General features: G+C 43.8%; 1 protein-coding gene across 1 annotated transcript in view; it reads left to right on the top strand.

Annotated features, from left to right (window-relative positions):
* Nucleotides 1-17,243, top strand: part of ERGIC1 (endoplasmic reticulum-golgi intermediate compartment 1) — a 93,451-nt gene that overhangs the window by 28,654 nt on the left and 47,554 nt on the right. The window contains exon 3 of the mRNA XM_066591281.1: nucleotides 7,890-7,962. Within this exon, the coding sequence (XP_066447378.1) occupies nucleotides 7,890-7,962 (73 nt within the window). The remainder of the gene's footprint in view (nucleotides 1-7,889; nucleotides 7,963-17,243) is intronic.

Raw genomic sequence — 17,243 nt, 5'->3', positions numbered from 1 at the left:
GCAACTGCAACATCTGAATCTCCAGTGATCTGGGACAGCACCATCCATCAATCACGTCACCAGCGGGTACAAAACTTGTATAAACAGTAACAAAATGTTACTCGACCATAAAAACATTCAACACCCTGCTAGGGACCCCTTGTAACATTCGTCCATAACTGCTTTCATCATTTAAATAAAGCCCCTTTTACCCAGTCTGACTGTTGGGTGCTTTTAGTGCCTGACAGCCGTCTCGGTGATGAACACACCTGTGATTTACATAAGAGCGATCACTGCTCAATGAATGCAGGCTGCGCTTGGCAGAGGTCATTCCACTCCGCCCGCCTGCCACCATTCACAGTAAACGAGCAGTCGTTCATCTATGATCGACTGACTGTCTACATAGGCAGATGCAGTGCTGACTAACAATGATTTTATGGTCTGTATGAAAGATCCGATCCGTGATTTATTACTGATTTGTTCTTTTACTGCATGTAAGCGGCTTGCATGATAATCGTCCTATGTAAAGGAGCTTAACGGGGAATGTTGATCAATGAAATCACACCAGTTTCGGGACTATGTACACATCTGTGTGTGTGTATATAATATATATAATAAAAAATCTCTATCCAAAGTTAAAGGTGATTTTACACTGATTATCATTCGGATTCCCGCGATCCAGCGAGAAGTGAGCGATAATCGTCCAGTGTAATTGAATGCACCGACTTAACAAGTCATTTACTTCTCGATGTCCAAATTAATGAGGTATCATTCCATGTATACAAGCAGTTCATTTATGAAGAACTGCCTGCTTACTGTGAATGGAAGCAGGCGGGCCAGAACGATCCCTGACCCCGCTGCACCTCCATTCAGTCAGCAGTGCTCACTCATGTGTAAAATCACAGGAAGGATTCTAACCGGGGCGAGCCGTCAGGCAGCCTTCGCCCCACAGCTTGTCCCGTCCAGTGTAAAAGCACCCTTACTTGACTCTTTCCATTTGTGACCAGACCCTTGAACTGAGGAGATATCATCTTGACAGCTGTTTTGTTTTCTGGTAACAAAGGGAGCCGCTATCCTCATCTGAAATCGGTTTCTTTCTTTGACATTGGCAAGGAAGCTATTGGAGTCGTCCATTGATCTTACTGGGCCATATAACTTTATTTCCCTATTATTCATATCACTTTATATAGAAGAGCTCCTACATTCACTCTGGTCATTTCTTCTAATCTGCCACTTTTTAGTTCTCCTGAGGGCGAACCACATACCAGGTTGGTTTTTTTGCAGCCTTGACTGATCCCCTCCAACTTGCGTAAAACCCATTCATAAATTTATAGGAATGTCGTCTAAAGAGTCCTTTTTGGATAGATTTGAAAATGAGCTTTATAGGTTCAGCATGAATTGAATTGACGTTGCAGTCACATGCGGGATAAGACATTTCTTCCTGGTATTTATTTCCTCTGACATCAATGGAGATTTACAAAATACGGATACTATAACAACGCTCTTTTGTGCTCCTCACATACTAATCTTTCAGGTCTGGCTTATCCCTGGCCTAGTTATTAGAGTCTCTTGCATTAACCCTTTAATGATGAACTGTTTTCATGGGAACGATAGAAGTAGGTTCTGCCATGAAATGGGCCTAGTTACCCATTATACTTGAGTGACTGTGCTCCTATTCCGCCATGGCCATACAAACTCATAGTAGAAGATACATTTTGCAATTGCTAACTTTTGCCTTTACCTGTACCTATTTTTTTTCTATCATAGGCCTCCCTCACACAGGCGTTTGCAGAAACGCAGATTCAGCCCGGTTTCAGCAGCGCTGGCATTCTTTATCAGCTTGCTGGCTCTGGTTGGCTTAGACAGTCAATGAAGAGCTGTGATTGGGCATTGAGCCAGTGCCGAGCACCAATCACAGCAATCTATTGCTGGAGGAGGGGTTCTCAAACCTGGCCTACTGCAATAGATTTGTGAGTGCAGGGAGCAGCGGCAGAGACCAGCTGCTGCGACCCGAGCGACAGCGGCTAGGTGAGTATTGCTCTCCTTTTTTTTTTTTTTTTTTTTCTATCTATAGTAGCTAGGACTGATTTTTGGGGTAGGACTTATGTTGCAAGTTTACCCACCAAGTTTTGCCACGTTTTCAGCAGTGCTGAAACCGCTGCCCATTCATTTCGATGGGCGAAGCAGGGTTGAAAACACCCCAAAATAGAACATGCATCGCTGTCGAAGCGCAGCTTTGAAGACGCTGCGTTTTCAGCCTTGTGTGAGCAGCCCCATTAAAATGAATGGGTGCGTTATACAGAGTTAAGTGCAGCGCTGAAAACGCAGCGCTAAACGCTGTGCAAAAACGCCTGTGTGAGGGAGACCATATTCTGATATGTATGACACGCCGACATCAGTGCAGCGGTTGTACACTTCCCACTGCACTATAATTATTGGTTAGAAGTTATGTGAACGTGACTCGTGGAAATAATTTTTTTTTTTATTTTTAATATCCCTCTAGGACACTTTTTTTTTTGTTTGTTTCATACGTCAGCAGGAAACCATACTACTACCACCCATTTCTGATCAGTGGGACCAGTGAATGAGGTCAATCATTTTCTTTGAAGCTTCTTGCTTCAAGTGACTCAGTCACCTACTTTTAGCACATAAAATTAGCTTATAGGGATAAAAGTAGGTGACCTGCTGAGTCCAAGGATGTGTTAGGCTTACCCACCCACATCATTCCCCCAGTGTGAATGTAGGAAGTAACCGCCCAATGCATTGAGTGGCACGCTGAGTAGTCCGTCCATTCTAATTTAATAAGCGGTGGACTATTTAGGAGTGCTGCTCATTGCACAGCTCCAAGCACCGACACTGGGGGGGATCGATGGGGGAGGCAAGTATAACACTTACATTCCCGGACTCAGCGGGTCACGTGCCCTTAGTCCATAAGCTTAATTTATAGGGCTAAAAGTAGGTGAAAGGCCGAGCTGTCACTGCGGATTGGACTGCTTCCTTTGACTTCAACTGAAGCCGTCTGTGCGGAAATCTCGCTAAAATAGGACATGCTGCATTTTTTTCCCTCTGCGAGCGGAAAATTGTCATTGATTTCCTCTTATGAACATGGAAAGGTGTTTTTTGCACAGCATGTCTATGGGCAGTATTTGCTGCTGACTCCGGAGGCGGACGCCTATTCGATCCCGCAATGTAAATACGCTTATGTGAATTTGGCCAAAGTCTCTTTGACCTATTGCAAAAAGTATTGAAATGTTGCAAAATGAGGTACTGGTCCTTGCTGAATGACCAACTTACTAAATGAAGTTCACAGGTGCTGAGCAAACTGCAAAGTTTTAGGGCTCCTGCACACTGGCGAGGGTTACATCAGGATGTGATTGACGCCCCGATATCGCTCTCGCAATCCTTCTTGAAGCCCTGGATGCAAGGTGTTTCCGGAGGGAAACCGCGTCCAATCCCTGCAGGGCTGAAGGAATCTCCTGCTGTGGCTTGAAATATAAGACCCCTCCCCCTGAAAATAATCAATAACTGTAGAAAAATAAAGTAGAATAAATCACCTTGGTAGCGCTGTCATCTCTGGCGCCTCTGCTTGCAGGTCCCAGCACTTTTCTTCTAGCTGGGGTTTAAAAATCTCCACCTCCTGTAAGCTCTGCCTGATTGGCTGAGCGCTGTGACCAATCTGAGGCAGCGCCCAGCCATCAAAAGTTGTTTACTACCTCTAGTTTATGAGATGCATTCTTTTCCCCTATAGCGTTACAATAATGTGGTTTATAGTTGGAAGCCAGCATACAAATAATCTAATATATTCTGACAACCTTCTAAATAAGGAGATGTTTTAATTCAGTCCACAAAACAAACAAAAGTACCATTTCACATGGTAGCCTTTCATAAGGGCACGTTTTCTTTGCTTGTGTGCTGCGCTCCTCTTCTGGGGCACCTGTTAATGTCTAACAGTAGTCGGTATACATGGAAGCCTTCCAATTACCCAGACCTCCTGGTGGAAATGCTCACTGTGTTTGTCACTCATCAGACTGCTGTTGGGAGGTAAGAAGTCTAGATGAGAGTTGAGAAAGTGGGCTTTTAATAGGCTAAGGCCTCCCTCACACAGGCGTTTGCAGAAACGCAGCGTTTACTGCAAATTCTGCTCGGTTTCAGCAGTGCTGCCATGCGCTATGCCAGCGTTTTGACTGCTTTTTCAGCATAGCTGAAAGCGCAGCCAAGGCGGCTGATAAAAGAAAAAAAAAATCAATACTCACCTAGGTGATGAAGTTGCTGTCCCCGGCGCCTCTATCAGGACCTTGTAAAGTCGGCTGAGTGCTCTGATTGGCTCAGCGCTGCTGAGTAACAGCCGGCTGAGCCAATCAGAGCCAGTGCTGGATGCGTGCAATCACAGCCATCCAGCACTGGCTTTGATTGGCTGAGAGGGCTGTCACTCAATGGCGCTTAGCCAATCTCTCGCTGGAGGCGTGAATTTCTAATCTCCTTCGCTAGCAAGAGATCCTGTAACTGCTGACAAGTCCCGTGAGCACCGCTGGGGACAACGACATCACATGCAAGGTGAGTAATGATTGATTTTTTTTTTTTTTTGACTCAGTGTAGCTCGGGTGTTTAGCGCTGCCAAAAGAGCGGTACCAAGTTGTGTCGTGTTTTCGGCAGCTCTGAAACCACTGCCCATTCATTTCAATGGGCAACACAGGGCTGAAAACATCCCAAAACAGCACATGCAACGCTGTCAAAGTTGAAGACGCTGCGCTTTCAGCTTTGTGTGAGCAGCCCCATTGAAATGAATGGGAGCCTTGTACAGCGTTTATCACTGTGCTGAAAAAGCAGCGCTAAATGCTGTACAAAAATGCCTTGTGTGAGGGAGGCCTTAGGCTGGCTCTGATTGGCTCAGCCGGCTGTCACTCAGCGGCGCCGGGGACAGTGACTTCGCCAGCTAGGTGAGTATTGATTTTTTTTTTTTCTCTCTGCTGTCAGCTGTGCTGAAAACGCAGCCAGTATGCTGCCTTTCTGCAAACGCCTGTGTGAGGGAGGCCTAACTGCTTATGCGTTTCTAGAAGGTTGTTTACAATCTCAGCATGGTTTTAAGCTTTTCTGTTACCTAGCAAACCATATACTGCACCTTTTTTTTTTTAAAGGCTCCCTGAGCTGCTTTAATCATTAATGCCCCAGTATAATCTTACATGTTCTATATTTTGGAACAGCGAGCCAACTAGTAGATTTACATATTAAAATCAATAAGTGACCCATTTTCACTTCGGTAACCTTGTCATTGTTGACCAGTGCAGCCCATTGTGTCCTACACACCAGTTCCTCTACTTCTAGTGCTGATCTGCAGAACAGATTTATTCTCAAGAAGCACCACATGGTCCTCCAGGCCATCAACATTTGGGTCTAAATGCTATAACTAGAGATGAGCGAGTATACTCGCTAAGGCACATTACTCGAGCGAGTAGTGCCTTAGCCAAGTATCTCCCCGCTCGTCTCTAAAGAATCGGGGGCCGGCGGGGAGGAATGGAGGGGAGATCTCTTCCCCCCCCCCCCCCCCCCCCCTGCTTCCCGGCGCAACTCGCCTGTCACCCGCACCGGCCCCCGAATGTTTCCGTGTGGCTCTGTTTACTATGGCCATTACTTGAGCTGCTGTGGTAGTAGGTCATTCCCTAATTTGAGCATACCCTAACCTGAACCTGGTGCTGCTGTGACCACAGATCATGTACTGCCACAATGTCATTTTGTGCGCTTCCATCCTTGTCATGTTTTACCGTCTTCACATAGAAATGCATTACATTCAGCGTTATTCAGTTGTTTCAATCTCCATGAATGCCTTATCCCTCGATGGGACTAAGGACTTCATCCGTTTGAGCACTGCTTCCTAGTACGTGCTAGTGGAAATGGATAATCTGCTTTGCTGAAATTTTGTGCAATCCGGAAGTCTTGCCACAACACCATTTTAATGAACTTAGTCTCTTAACCCCCTTTCGCCAAGGCATACTGTAGTAACAGGCAGGGGCATTGCATTATGAATACTACATGGTGCGCACATGAGCTCTGTCGCTGAGCGGGGTCAACAACCTGATTATGGCAATTAATTGAAGGAATTCTAATGAGTCCCAGGCAAAATAAGCTAGGTGAGACTGCAGCAGGTGACCGTTTGAGCCATTGGGGGCGCTCTGATGCCATCGTTATTGGGCGATCAGTCAATGAAACTTAAAGAAGAAAATTGAGACATGCAAGTAACTTGCTCAGAAATCACTTTTCATTGCATTGGGGAAATCCAGAACCAGATTACCAAGGGCTCTTTTACATTGACAGATTCTTGCAGTTTGCCAAGTACTGACTGAGATGAGCACTTGTTTAAATGTTCGTCTGAACGTTCACTTTCCAGATCATTGGCTTGTGTAAATATGCCCACAATCGGCTGATGAATGAGATAATGTTTGCTCATTGGCTGATTGTATATTTTATGCTGTCGAAAAAACTGTGGTGTTTGCAGCATCTCCTAGAGATAATTCATCCCATATACAGACTGCATAAAGCTGCAGCCATTTAAATGGGCGCCGGTCTTGTTAATAAGCACTTGTCAAACATCAGGAATTGTTTAGTTTAAAGGGCCCTTATTCTTTAAGATATTCTGATGACAATTGTTTTTCTTCCGGTAGTACAGAAGATTCAATCAGCTGACAAACGAGTGTCTGCTAATTTCTTGGCTTTTCTTGGGCATATTCACATGGCCCAATCAGGGAAACAAACATTCGTGCTCGATCGTTGGGACGTGTAAAAGGGCTTTCAGACATGAATATAAAATGCATGTCTATAAAATTGTATTCGGTTTAAGTAACAAAACTTCTTTGCAGTTCTAATATGCTTAGAAAAGTAGTACAAACACCGTATGGTATCAATTCTGTACAATGTTTTATACACCCCTTAAAGCAACCCTTCGGTTTCGGGACAACATTCTGTCAGGAGGGTATATTTCCTACAGTTGTTCTCTACCACCCCTCCTATCTGACGGTTTTGGAACCTGTTTTTGGGGATCAAAGATGGTTGCAGCAGTGTTTTTTCTATCTACCTAATGCACATTGTGCGCTGTGAGGATTACGTAGTCTGAAGGTTGTGTAAGCCGTCTTAGATGACTGAAAACAGGACCTGGAACCAACAGACAGAGGGACGGCAGAGAAGGACTGCCGGTCTGGAGACAGAATTTTGCTCTGAAACTGGAAAATCAATTTAAATTTAAGACTAAAGGCAAAAATGTTTATAGCATCACTAAGTTTCTCGCTTCACCCTCCATGGCGATACCTGACCATGAGATCATACACCTCTTCAGTGTAGTAGCAGATGCTGCCTTGTTGGCCTTGCCTTGGACAAGTAAGTCCAGCATCCTGTATCAACAGGACTGCTGCCTGCCTCATGGCCTGGGGTGTCTGTATGGTGTTACATGCTCTGTGCCCACGGTTCATCTGCTCTTTCTGTGCCCAGTGATGAGGTGGCAAGCATTTTCATAGGTACACTACATGACTCTAAATCTCCATCCACACCAATGTCTTCATCCCTAACTGAATGGGGGAAAAACACTGTCTTCTGTAAGGTGCTTTTTTTTTTTGTCTTTTTGCTCTAAACTTGTTACTGTGGGGATCCCTGTGACCCTAGAACGTTGCTTTCAATGCTGGAACTAATACCACTTGTTCTATATCTGCATTATAACACACTGTTGCCTTCCCTGGCATTCTACAAATACTAACTTGTGTTCCATGCCGGTGGGCTATGAGTCAGTCGCATCTGCTGTTTAGGCAATATTTGATTTGTATGTGAAATCCATGCTGACTGTCTCCCGCCTGTTCACATGACGGTGACTTTAGAGTCGGTATGTTTTGCCTCTTCCAGTAACAGTCTTGCTATGTTCTTTCTTGCAGTTTCCATTTGCTGCTGTTTCTTCATCGCCTTTCTGTTCTTGTCGGAGTTGACTGGATTTATTGCTAATGAGATGTGAGTATTCACCACAGCCCACACTTGGCTTTACTGGTTTATGCGGATGTAACCAAGCACTCACTAGTCATGCTGCGCCGCCGTTACTGGATTTCAGGAAGTGGGTCATACTGGGAGATATGGTAATGTACAGGGGGTCACTGAGGAATCATGTAACCCAACGGAGCAGAACTGATACAGGAATTTAGGAACTACAAGAATGCAACAGAAAAAACTATAATACCAGCAGCTTGATGTATATTGCTGGAGTGCTTCTTTAAGGGAGTATACTGATCTAACCAAGCTATATTATCACAATATCAGGTGGTTTGCCTAACATTAATTGGGTAGACCCCACCCATACATTTTCTCCCAAAAAAAATGTCTGAATAGCGCTCGCTGAACAGATGAAAGGTGCAGAATTCCCAAGAGTAAAAGGGTTAAGGCTCTTTAACGCACAAAGATCAATCAAAAGATTGCTTTTGAGCGATCATTTTGCATAAACTACTAATTGGTACTAATGCCTATTAGTAGCTTATTAATGCGTGTGAGCCGCCAGGAGCTATATTCAGAGAACAGCAGGGGGTCTGTTCTCTGAGTACATTCCCTTTGTTCTGCTGTGGGGCTGACAGCTGAGACCTTGTCATCAGCGCTCCCCGCGTAGAACACAGCGTGAAGTTCCTGCTATCAGCTCTTCTGCAAACGATGGATTTTATGCAGAACATAATATCCTTGTTCGGCAGAAAAGTGAAAGATGGACATCTTTACACACAACAATTATCGCTCAAAAGATGGCTTTTGAATTAATTTTGAGCGATAATCGTTGTGTGTAAAAGGGCCTTTAGATTATACTCTCCTAATAAGAATACATTTTGCCTACAAATAGCCTTTCTCAAGTAGCGGTATAAGAGGAAATTAGTGACGTAAAGGTGTCTACACTAATTACATAGCCATTCATGAAGTCTGCATACGCAATTATGTGTCATATTAATAATCCTGTGGTTATAACCTAAATAAACATCCCAACAATGTGTGGTGAATCACAAGCAATCCTTGTTCTGCGTTTTGTCCAACCAAGCAATGGTTATCTTGGTAATGTAACAATACAGCACTACTTTTTTTGTGTGTGTACCTTTATAAAGATAGTACATGCAGATAAACCTACCTTTCTAATTTCTGAAGGCCTTTCTTAATATAAGGTAATTATTACTAGCTACTCCTCTGCTTCTCTTGAGACATTCTCAAGACCATTGTAATGTTTCCTGGACAATGCTTTGCTTCCCATCCTGTATCATCCTACAGAAAAATTCACTAGGTGGAGGTCCTTTCATCGTCACTCGTTCCCAGTCTGCATGCTTCTCCAGTTATTCCTCCCTCTTCAATACCTAAAGCACTTCATTCCCCGGGACTTAACTATTCTCAGGAAAGATCATTAATAGTTGATCGTCGCTATTCTGGATCCCTGCCGATCAGCTGATTGAGCAGGCTATGATGTCTTATTCTTGACAAAGACCGCTACGACGGTCGAAACGTTGCACTTTTAATATGTGGAAGACCCAATAAAGGATGCTTTTTTTTTTTTTTTTTTTTTTTTTTTTTTTAAGCCATACGAAGAAGATTCAGAAGTTGGGCTGCTTTCTAAACGATTTTATGGTCTCATTCTTAAGTCACGTGCGCTGAGAGCAGCTCAGTCTCATTCAAATGAATGCAATTGAGCTGCTATACCAGCTACAGCCACTATACAATGTACAGCGCTGTGCCTGGTATGGACTAAAGCGACTTGGGTGAGCGCCGCTGTTACTTCAATCTGCTGATTGGCAGGGGTCACTATTGATGACCTATTCTGAGGAGATGGCAATACCTCTCTGTATGTGGTTGCTGAAAGTACAGAAAAGGCTGCTTTACACAGTTTCTTTAACTCCAATAGAAATGACAGGCAGTCGCAAACACTGGAGCACAATGAGTTACACTGTTTCCGTAACATTGTTTCTCATTCACTTCTATGGAAGTTGCTTAACACAGCCCTACTCGGCCATTTCCATACACCCAGCTGCTGTGTACAAATGGGAATACCCCGTTAAAAAAAATTGCACATTCAACAGATCTAGATGATTGATTACATTTCTTCACCATCTCAAAGTCTTACGATTCTAATTTTTGTCAGAATAGCAAAATGACGTTTGCTTCCACCTTCCACAGCAGCGGCTTTTCATCAAAAGTCGGAGCAGACACGCACTGAGCACCAGTTCTGTCCTGCCCTCTGTAAATTCTGTCTCTGCCCAGTCATAGCACCCATATGTGAGTCTATATCCACCTACAGCTTGCCACTCGACACACCACAATAGAGCCCTCAAAGACAAATGCTGGCATAGAAAGCATTGACCAGCAGCAGGCCCCCATCCCGTAGAGACTGCACTTATTCATTTCCCTCACATAGTTTGGCTTTAAACAGAACCTGACATAAAGACAAACCCCTACCCCTTTCTGTTTTATGTGATCCCTTCTAAACGAACTATAATCTTGTAAGTTCACTGCCCAGTCGCAGCTTTCATCCAACCAGGTCTCTGTTATTCCCACTATAGCTTTCGTCAGTCATTACTTCAGTTCATCAACCCTATCTGTCAGACTTCTAGCATTAGTCACCACACAATTTTTAAGGTTTTTAGTTATTTATTTTTAGTGCATCTCTACTAACTTCTGTCAGTTCAAACTCTACTAACCTCTCCCACCGCCCCCTCACCCATTTTTACTACTTAGTCCCAGGTCACTGTCCACACTATCTTCCGCCTCTATCTCTCTGGTTGCCGTTTTACCTCCCCCCCCCCAATCCCTAGTTTAAACACTCCTCCAACCTTCTAGCCATCTTCTTCCCCAGCACAGCTGCACCCTATCCATTGAGATGCAGCCTCTCCCTATAGTAGAACCTGTAGCCAACAGCAAAGTCATCCCTATTCTTCTGGAATCGACATCCCTCCTTCCTTTCTGCACCAAATCTGGAGCTGCTTGTTTACCTCTCTAATTTCCCGCTACCTTTCTGGCTTGGCTGCAGCGGAATAAAGAAATCTACAATCTGAAAATAAAAACCGATTAGGAAAAATGTTTCACTGTCTGGTTTTACTTAATACAAAAATGTTGGCGATTATAGTCCCTTTAAATCTAAGCACTCGCACTTTTGTTTGTTTTAAACCCCCAACAGTCACATTAAAATTCGAAAAACCCTCCCCAATTTTTTTTTTTAACTAGATTTTGAATGGTCTCATATAAATACATTTGGCGCAGAACTCTGTCTCCTTTTATGTGCATTTTTAACACCTTAGTGACATAACTGATTTTAGCCTTAACAGCCTGTAAATCGTATCCCCTTTTGTGTTCCAGCGGTCATGATTATGGCACCTTGTATTTAGCGTGATGAGTTCTAGTTAATAATAATAATAATAATAATAATAATAATCTTTATTTGTATAGCGCCAACTTATTCCGCAGCGCTTTCAGGCATGGATAAATGCAAAACAATACAACAATTACAATATAAGGTACATTGGGTTAGACACAAATGGGTTGGGGGTGGTACAGGAGGTGCAGGGGTGGGGAACACAGGCAATAGGAAATTTTATGTACAGATCATTTATCAGAAGGCAAACAGGGTGGAGCACCATAGGGAGGGGCGAGGGACTAGGTCAGGAGATTTGGTATGCTTCCCTGAAGAGGTGCGTTTTTAAGGCACGTCTGAAATTTCGTGCATCGGGAATTGTCCGGATGCCTTGGGGTAGAGCATTCCAGAGGATGGGTGCTGCTCTAGTGAAGTCCTGTAGGCGAGCATGAGAGGTTCGTATTACAGGGGTGTTTAGTCTGAGTGTGTTAGCCGATCGGAGTGAGCGCGCTGGGTGGTGTACTGACAGTAGGGAGGCGATGTATGGTGGCGCAGCGCCATGCAGAGCTTTGTGAGTGAGGTAGAGGAGTTTAAATTTAGTTCTGCAGTGAATGGGCAGCCAATGCAGCGACTGGCATAATGCAGAGGCGTCTGAATAACGACTGGATAGAAAAATGAGTCTAGCTGCTGCATTTAGTATGGATTGGAGCAGAGCGAGTCTAGTGCGGGGGAGGCCAATGAGTAGCGAGTTGCAGTAGTCAAGCCGGGAGTGGATGAGCGCAACCACGAGCGTCTTTAGCGTGTCCGTGGTTAGGAACGGACGTATTTTAGCAATATTTCTGAGGTGCATGTGGCATGTTTGGGCCAGAGATTGGATATGGGGGGGCAAAGGAGAGGTCAGAGTCCAGTGTGACCCCAAGGCATCGGGCATGCCGTCTGGGGGTTATGATGGTGCCAGACACTGGAATGGAGATGTTGAGGGGAGGTCGGTTAGAAGGTGGAAAGACAAGGAGGTCAGTTTTAGAGAGGTTTAGTTTGAGAAAAAGGGAGGACATAGTGTTAGAGACAGCGGACAGACAGTCGGTGATATTTTGGAGGAATGGTCCAGAGATCTCACGAGAAGGAGGTGTATAGTTGGGTGTCGTCAGCATAGAGATGGTATTGGAGGCCGAATCTGTGGATGGTTTGTCCAATTGGGGCAGTATAGATAGAGAAAAGAAGGGGACCAAGGACCGAGCCCTGGGGTACCCCGACAGCGAGAGGAAGTGGAGCAGAGATAGAACCAGCAAAGGAAACACTGAAAGAGCGGTCAGAGAGGTAGGAGGAGAACCAGGAGAGAGCAGTATCCTTCTTTTATATTATGTATTCAATAACCTTTTTTGCTGTAGAATAAAAGCTATTTTACCACTTGCTATTGCTATTCATGTTTATGGCATTCAGTGCGGTATAATCGTTTTACTTTTATTCTGCGGGTCATTAGGATTATGACAACGCCACATTTATAGAGGTTTTATTATGCTTTACCACTTTTAAACAATATAAACTATTATAGAGTAGACATTTTTACTTTATTTTTTTTGTACAAAGACTTTTTATGTGGCGCAACATTCCAGGACTAGAACAAAATTTATTTTTCAGCCAACCGCTGAATCTGGCCTGTTTTATGTGGGACAAATTGTAGTCTTTATTGCCATTATTTTGAGACCACTTTATATACAACTTTTTAATTTTTATTCCTGTTTTGGGTTAGTGAGACGATCAGTAAATTATTTTAGCATTTTCTTAAAAAAAAAAAAAAAAAATTTAATAAAATCTTATTTGTATGGCGCCAAATTATTCCACAGCGCTTTCAAGTAATTTATTTATATAAATATGCTCTGAGTGAAGGGGGCATAGTATGAACAAAAATTCATGTTACCCCTTTCCTGGGACAGGGAGATTTACAGGAGACTCGCAGATCCTCTCTACTTTGGCTCGTCTCACCTCCCGTCCCTCTCTCCAGACCATTGGCTCTTTAAATACAGATATTTTAATATTGAACCTAAAGCAACCCTCCTGTCCTGGACAATGAAAGACAGCACTTTTCTGACTACCTGATGCATACATGCATGGGTAGTGTAAGGCACTCCTTTGGCCAGTCATGCCATCATGTAGTGTCTTAGCCTACCAATACATACTAATGCGCAGTGCGGCCATCTTTGTCCAGGTAGGAGGATCATTTTGACGATAAGAAAGCCAGGGGTCTGCAGCTGTAAAATACTATTAGCTGGCCTTTCGCTGCGCATGGCAGCATATCTAACACAATGTCTTCCTGGTTTCCTTTTTTCCTGATAAATTTCCCGCTCTGTCGCTTAACGACGTTGCATACAAACACTGCACATACATAATGTAATCGCATACGCACAGTGTTTATTATGCACTCATAGAGAACAATAGGGTGCTATCGTGCGTAATACACGGTAAGATAGAACATGCTGCATTCTTTTTTTTTTTTCTAACTCATGTATTATAAGCAATGTATAAACGCAAATGAGAATGGATCAATGAAGATCAATGTTTTTTCATTGGATCCATTCACTGCGTATTGTGTGTAATATGCGATTTAAATTGCGCTCATGTGAGTCTGCACTTAATGTGCTTGAATGCCACCTATTGCTGACCACGAATTAGCCGTCAGTCCATGAATCCCCCATAAATGGGGAGAATGTTAAATGCTACATCCTCTGACAGGAGTCATCCTCCTAATTTCAATGACTGACCTTTTTAGAAACAGCCAGCTGCCACCATTCTCATTAGATTATCGAAATATCCTCTAGTTACAGAAATATAAAGTTGCTGCTTTTTTTTTGTATTGGGAGGTTGTAATTGTCCCAGAACTACTGTATATGGCTGCGTAATAAGTCATATCGGAGGCTTTCTAAAATGGAGGGAAGTAAAGTGGAAGGGGGGGGGGGGGGTATGAGAGTTGTTCGCACCACATGTGCGCTTCCACATCACATCCTGAAAACGGGATCAAGATGGACAGAAGTTGTCTCTGTGCCCACCAGTTCCAGAAGGGCAAATAGATCACTGTTTTGCCAGGCTTCCACTTTGTGGTGGACCACCTTAGGCTATGTTTGCATCAGTGTTGGACTATGTTTCCCTACTTCGTTATGGGAACAGGAAGATGAAATCCCCAGGCTGAACGAATCTGTCTTATCAAGAAGCAAACAGTGCTGTATGGACCCCATTGATTATAACTGGGTCTGTTTACGTTACTTGACGAAAAAGCACACTTTGCTGTACTCTTTGTACGAGATTCAACAACTCAGACTCTGGAAGGAGCACTGGACTTGGATGTGAACATGACCTAATTTTTCTTCCGGCGCAGAATGCCATACACCTGCCAGAATTAGACCTACTTGTCTCAATCTTTGCAACTTTGTAGAATGGCAGAGATGGCTTTCATCCAGGGGTTCTGTCCTGATCCCATTTGGGATGGAACCCATGCTGGAAGCTTAAACTTTGTGTGAACACAAACTTGGAGAAAGGGTAAAACTTCGAGAAGTCCCATAGTGGAGTTCTTAGTATACCTCGAGATGTTCTCCGGAAGGCTACCATGCTCTGGACGACCACTAGTAGAAGTTCGAATATACCTGGCCAACAGAGTTACTGTCCAGGAATCCAGTTCTTGACGATGAGGCAATTTTGTCTTAATCTGTCAAAGGCTTATTTTGGAGATAAGCCTATATGTTAATACACATACACAGTTAAACTATATGGGTCGTTTTTTTTTTGTTTTCTTAGTGTGTATTTCAATGTATCTTCTCTCGTGAGCCCGAGTCATTCCGCATGCCCGCAGATGATGATCATTTCCTACTCACTGGATTCCTATTCCCTGTTTCTCTCTTTCTATATTCACTGATTCATAGCAGTTACAGGCTGAAGTCATCTTGAGATAGTTTGAGTAGTTGATTAGTTATCATCCCCAGGGCATCTAAATTGGCATTGTTTCATAGCAACTAAACGAATGCATAAATATTATTAAAATAAACACGTAAAATCTTACATTTCTAATGTGTGAGCTGTCAATCCTCCGAAGCGTATGTAGTAACACGAAAGATATGCTAATCTTCATGCCCTACTAACACTGCAGCATCAGTTCATACTCGGCGGCCCTGTCACTTCCTGGGTGTTAAATGGGGATTCCAGTCTGGTTATTTAGCATTAGTCTTCTTACTCCTGTAGAAATCTACTTTCATTTTGCTTTTGTGTTCACATTAATACTCAAGGTATTTGTGTCAGGAACTGTGTCTCCAAAACTCCCAGTGTCATAGTTTCTATGCAAGTAGATGCAGTCTGGTTTGTGTGTACATTGACATGCCAATAGTCATGGGACAGGAATTAATATCGTGTAATACCCCCTCTAGCCCAGTGCAGCAGCTCAACGTGGCATAGATGCCACAAGTGGATGGAAAATGTCTGGAGGGATATAGAGCCATGCCATCTGGATAGCCATCCACATCTGTGGTATGTGTAGGATGTCGGCTGCTAGTGGACCTCCCCACCACATCCCATAAATGCCCAGTTGGGCTCATGCCAGGTGAACGTGCAAGTCACACCATTTGTAGGAGTTCTACCGAAAGCTCCTCGAGTCGATGGTACGGTGCATTATCCTGCTGGAATACACAATCATTATGGGGGTGCATGAAGTCCATGAAGGGCTGAAATGGTCACCAAGCAGTGAAACTTGGCAGACACCAGCCATGCCATTAGAATACACCCCACACCAGTATGGAACAACCACCAGCCTGCACAATGCCTTGTTAGCAACTGAGGCGCATGGCTTCATGGGGTCTGTGCTACACACAAACTCTATCATCAGCCCAAAGCAATTGCTACTGTGACTCATTTCACCATGCTACATATTGCCAGTCTTCTAAGGTCCAATTAGCAATCTCCGGAGCCCAGGTAAGGCACTGTGTCCAGTATATCCCATCTGTGTGTGTGATATAGATGGATATATAGATTTGAAATATTCCGGGGTGGGGGATGGACTTGGTCTTCCCTTAACAATAGACTACCTCTTTCTTTGTAGTATGGCCCTTGAGTCTTGGTCATATGGCCTCACACCAATTATTCAGGCACTGTGCTCTGCGAGAGTCACCCCCCCCCCCCTTTTTTCCTTCTCAGTTGGCATTTGCCAGGCCACTGTTACATGCATGACCTTTTTAGCACAAAGCGTTGCGGATTCTGCGTCATCGCTGGAAAAGCAGCAGGATTCCACATGCAGAATCCGGCTTTGCTGTGTGCATGAAGCCTATTGATAATCTGTCGGCAGCACAACTGTTACTTCAGATTTATGTGGCGCCCTTGCCCATGGATTACTTGTCGGTTGTTTCATTACGTTTTACTTGTTTCTTGAAGATATTATATTGTCCTTCATTTCACATAAATAATGTTATAAAAAATACTGTGGTAAGGGGGCTCAATGTAAAGAAGAAGTGATTCATCAAACCAGGCCACCTTTCTCCATTGCTAGATGGTCCAGTTCTGATGCTCACATGCCAGTTTTAGGCACTTCTGGTAGTAGACAAGTCAGCATGGGCAGTCTGGGTGAAGTTTGTGCAGTGCAAATTGGTCAAACACCATGGCCTCTCCAAATAGCTAATGGCCCGGGTCCTGAGCAGCAAATCCACAATGGATCAGTATATTGATGACTTCACCTAAGGATTGGTCATTTAATATTGCAATTTTGGAAAACTTCTTTAGCTTTTTCAGCATTACCCTCTCACTTAAATTTAGCCTTGGGTGTCCATAACTCTGTTGTAGTTTGTTACTTTTTTTTGGACTACTTTTGGTACGCACTAACTGCTGCGCATGCCCAGAACGCCCCACAGGACCCTCCGTTTTTGGAGCTACTCTAACCCAGAACTTTACCATCACATTGCCT

The sequence above is a fragment of the Eleutherodactylus coqui genome, chromosome 2, assembly GCF_035609145.1.
Source record: "Eleutherodactylus coqui strain aEleCoq1 chromosome 2, aEleCoq1.hap1, whole genome shotgun sequence".
NCBI lineage: Eukaryota > Metazoa > Chordata > Amphibia > Anura > Eleutherodactylidae > Eleutherodactylus > Eleutherodactylus coqui.
The sequence above is the reverse complement of the archived record's forward strand: the minus strand, read 5'-3'. Positions and strand labels throughout refer to the sequence as shown.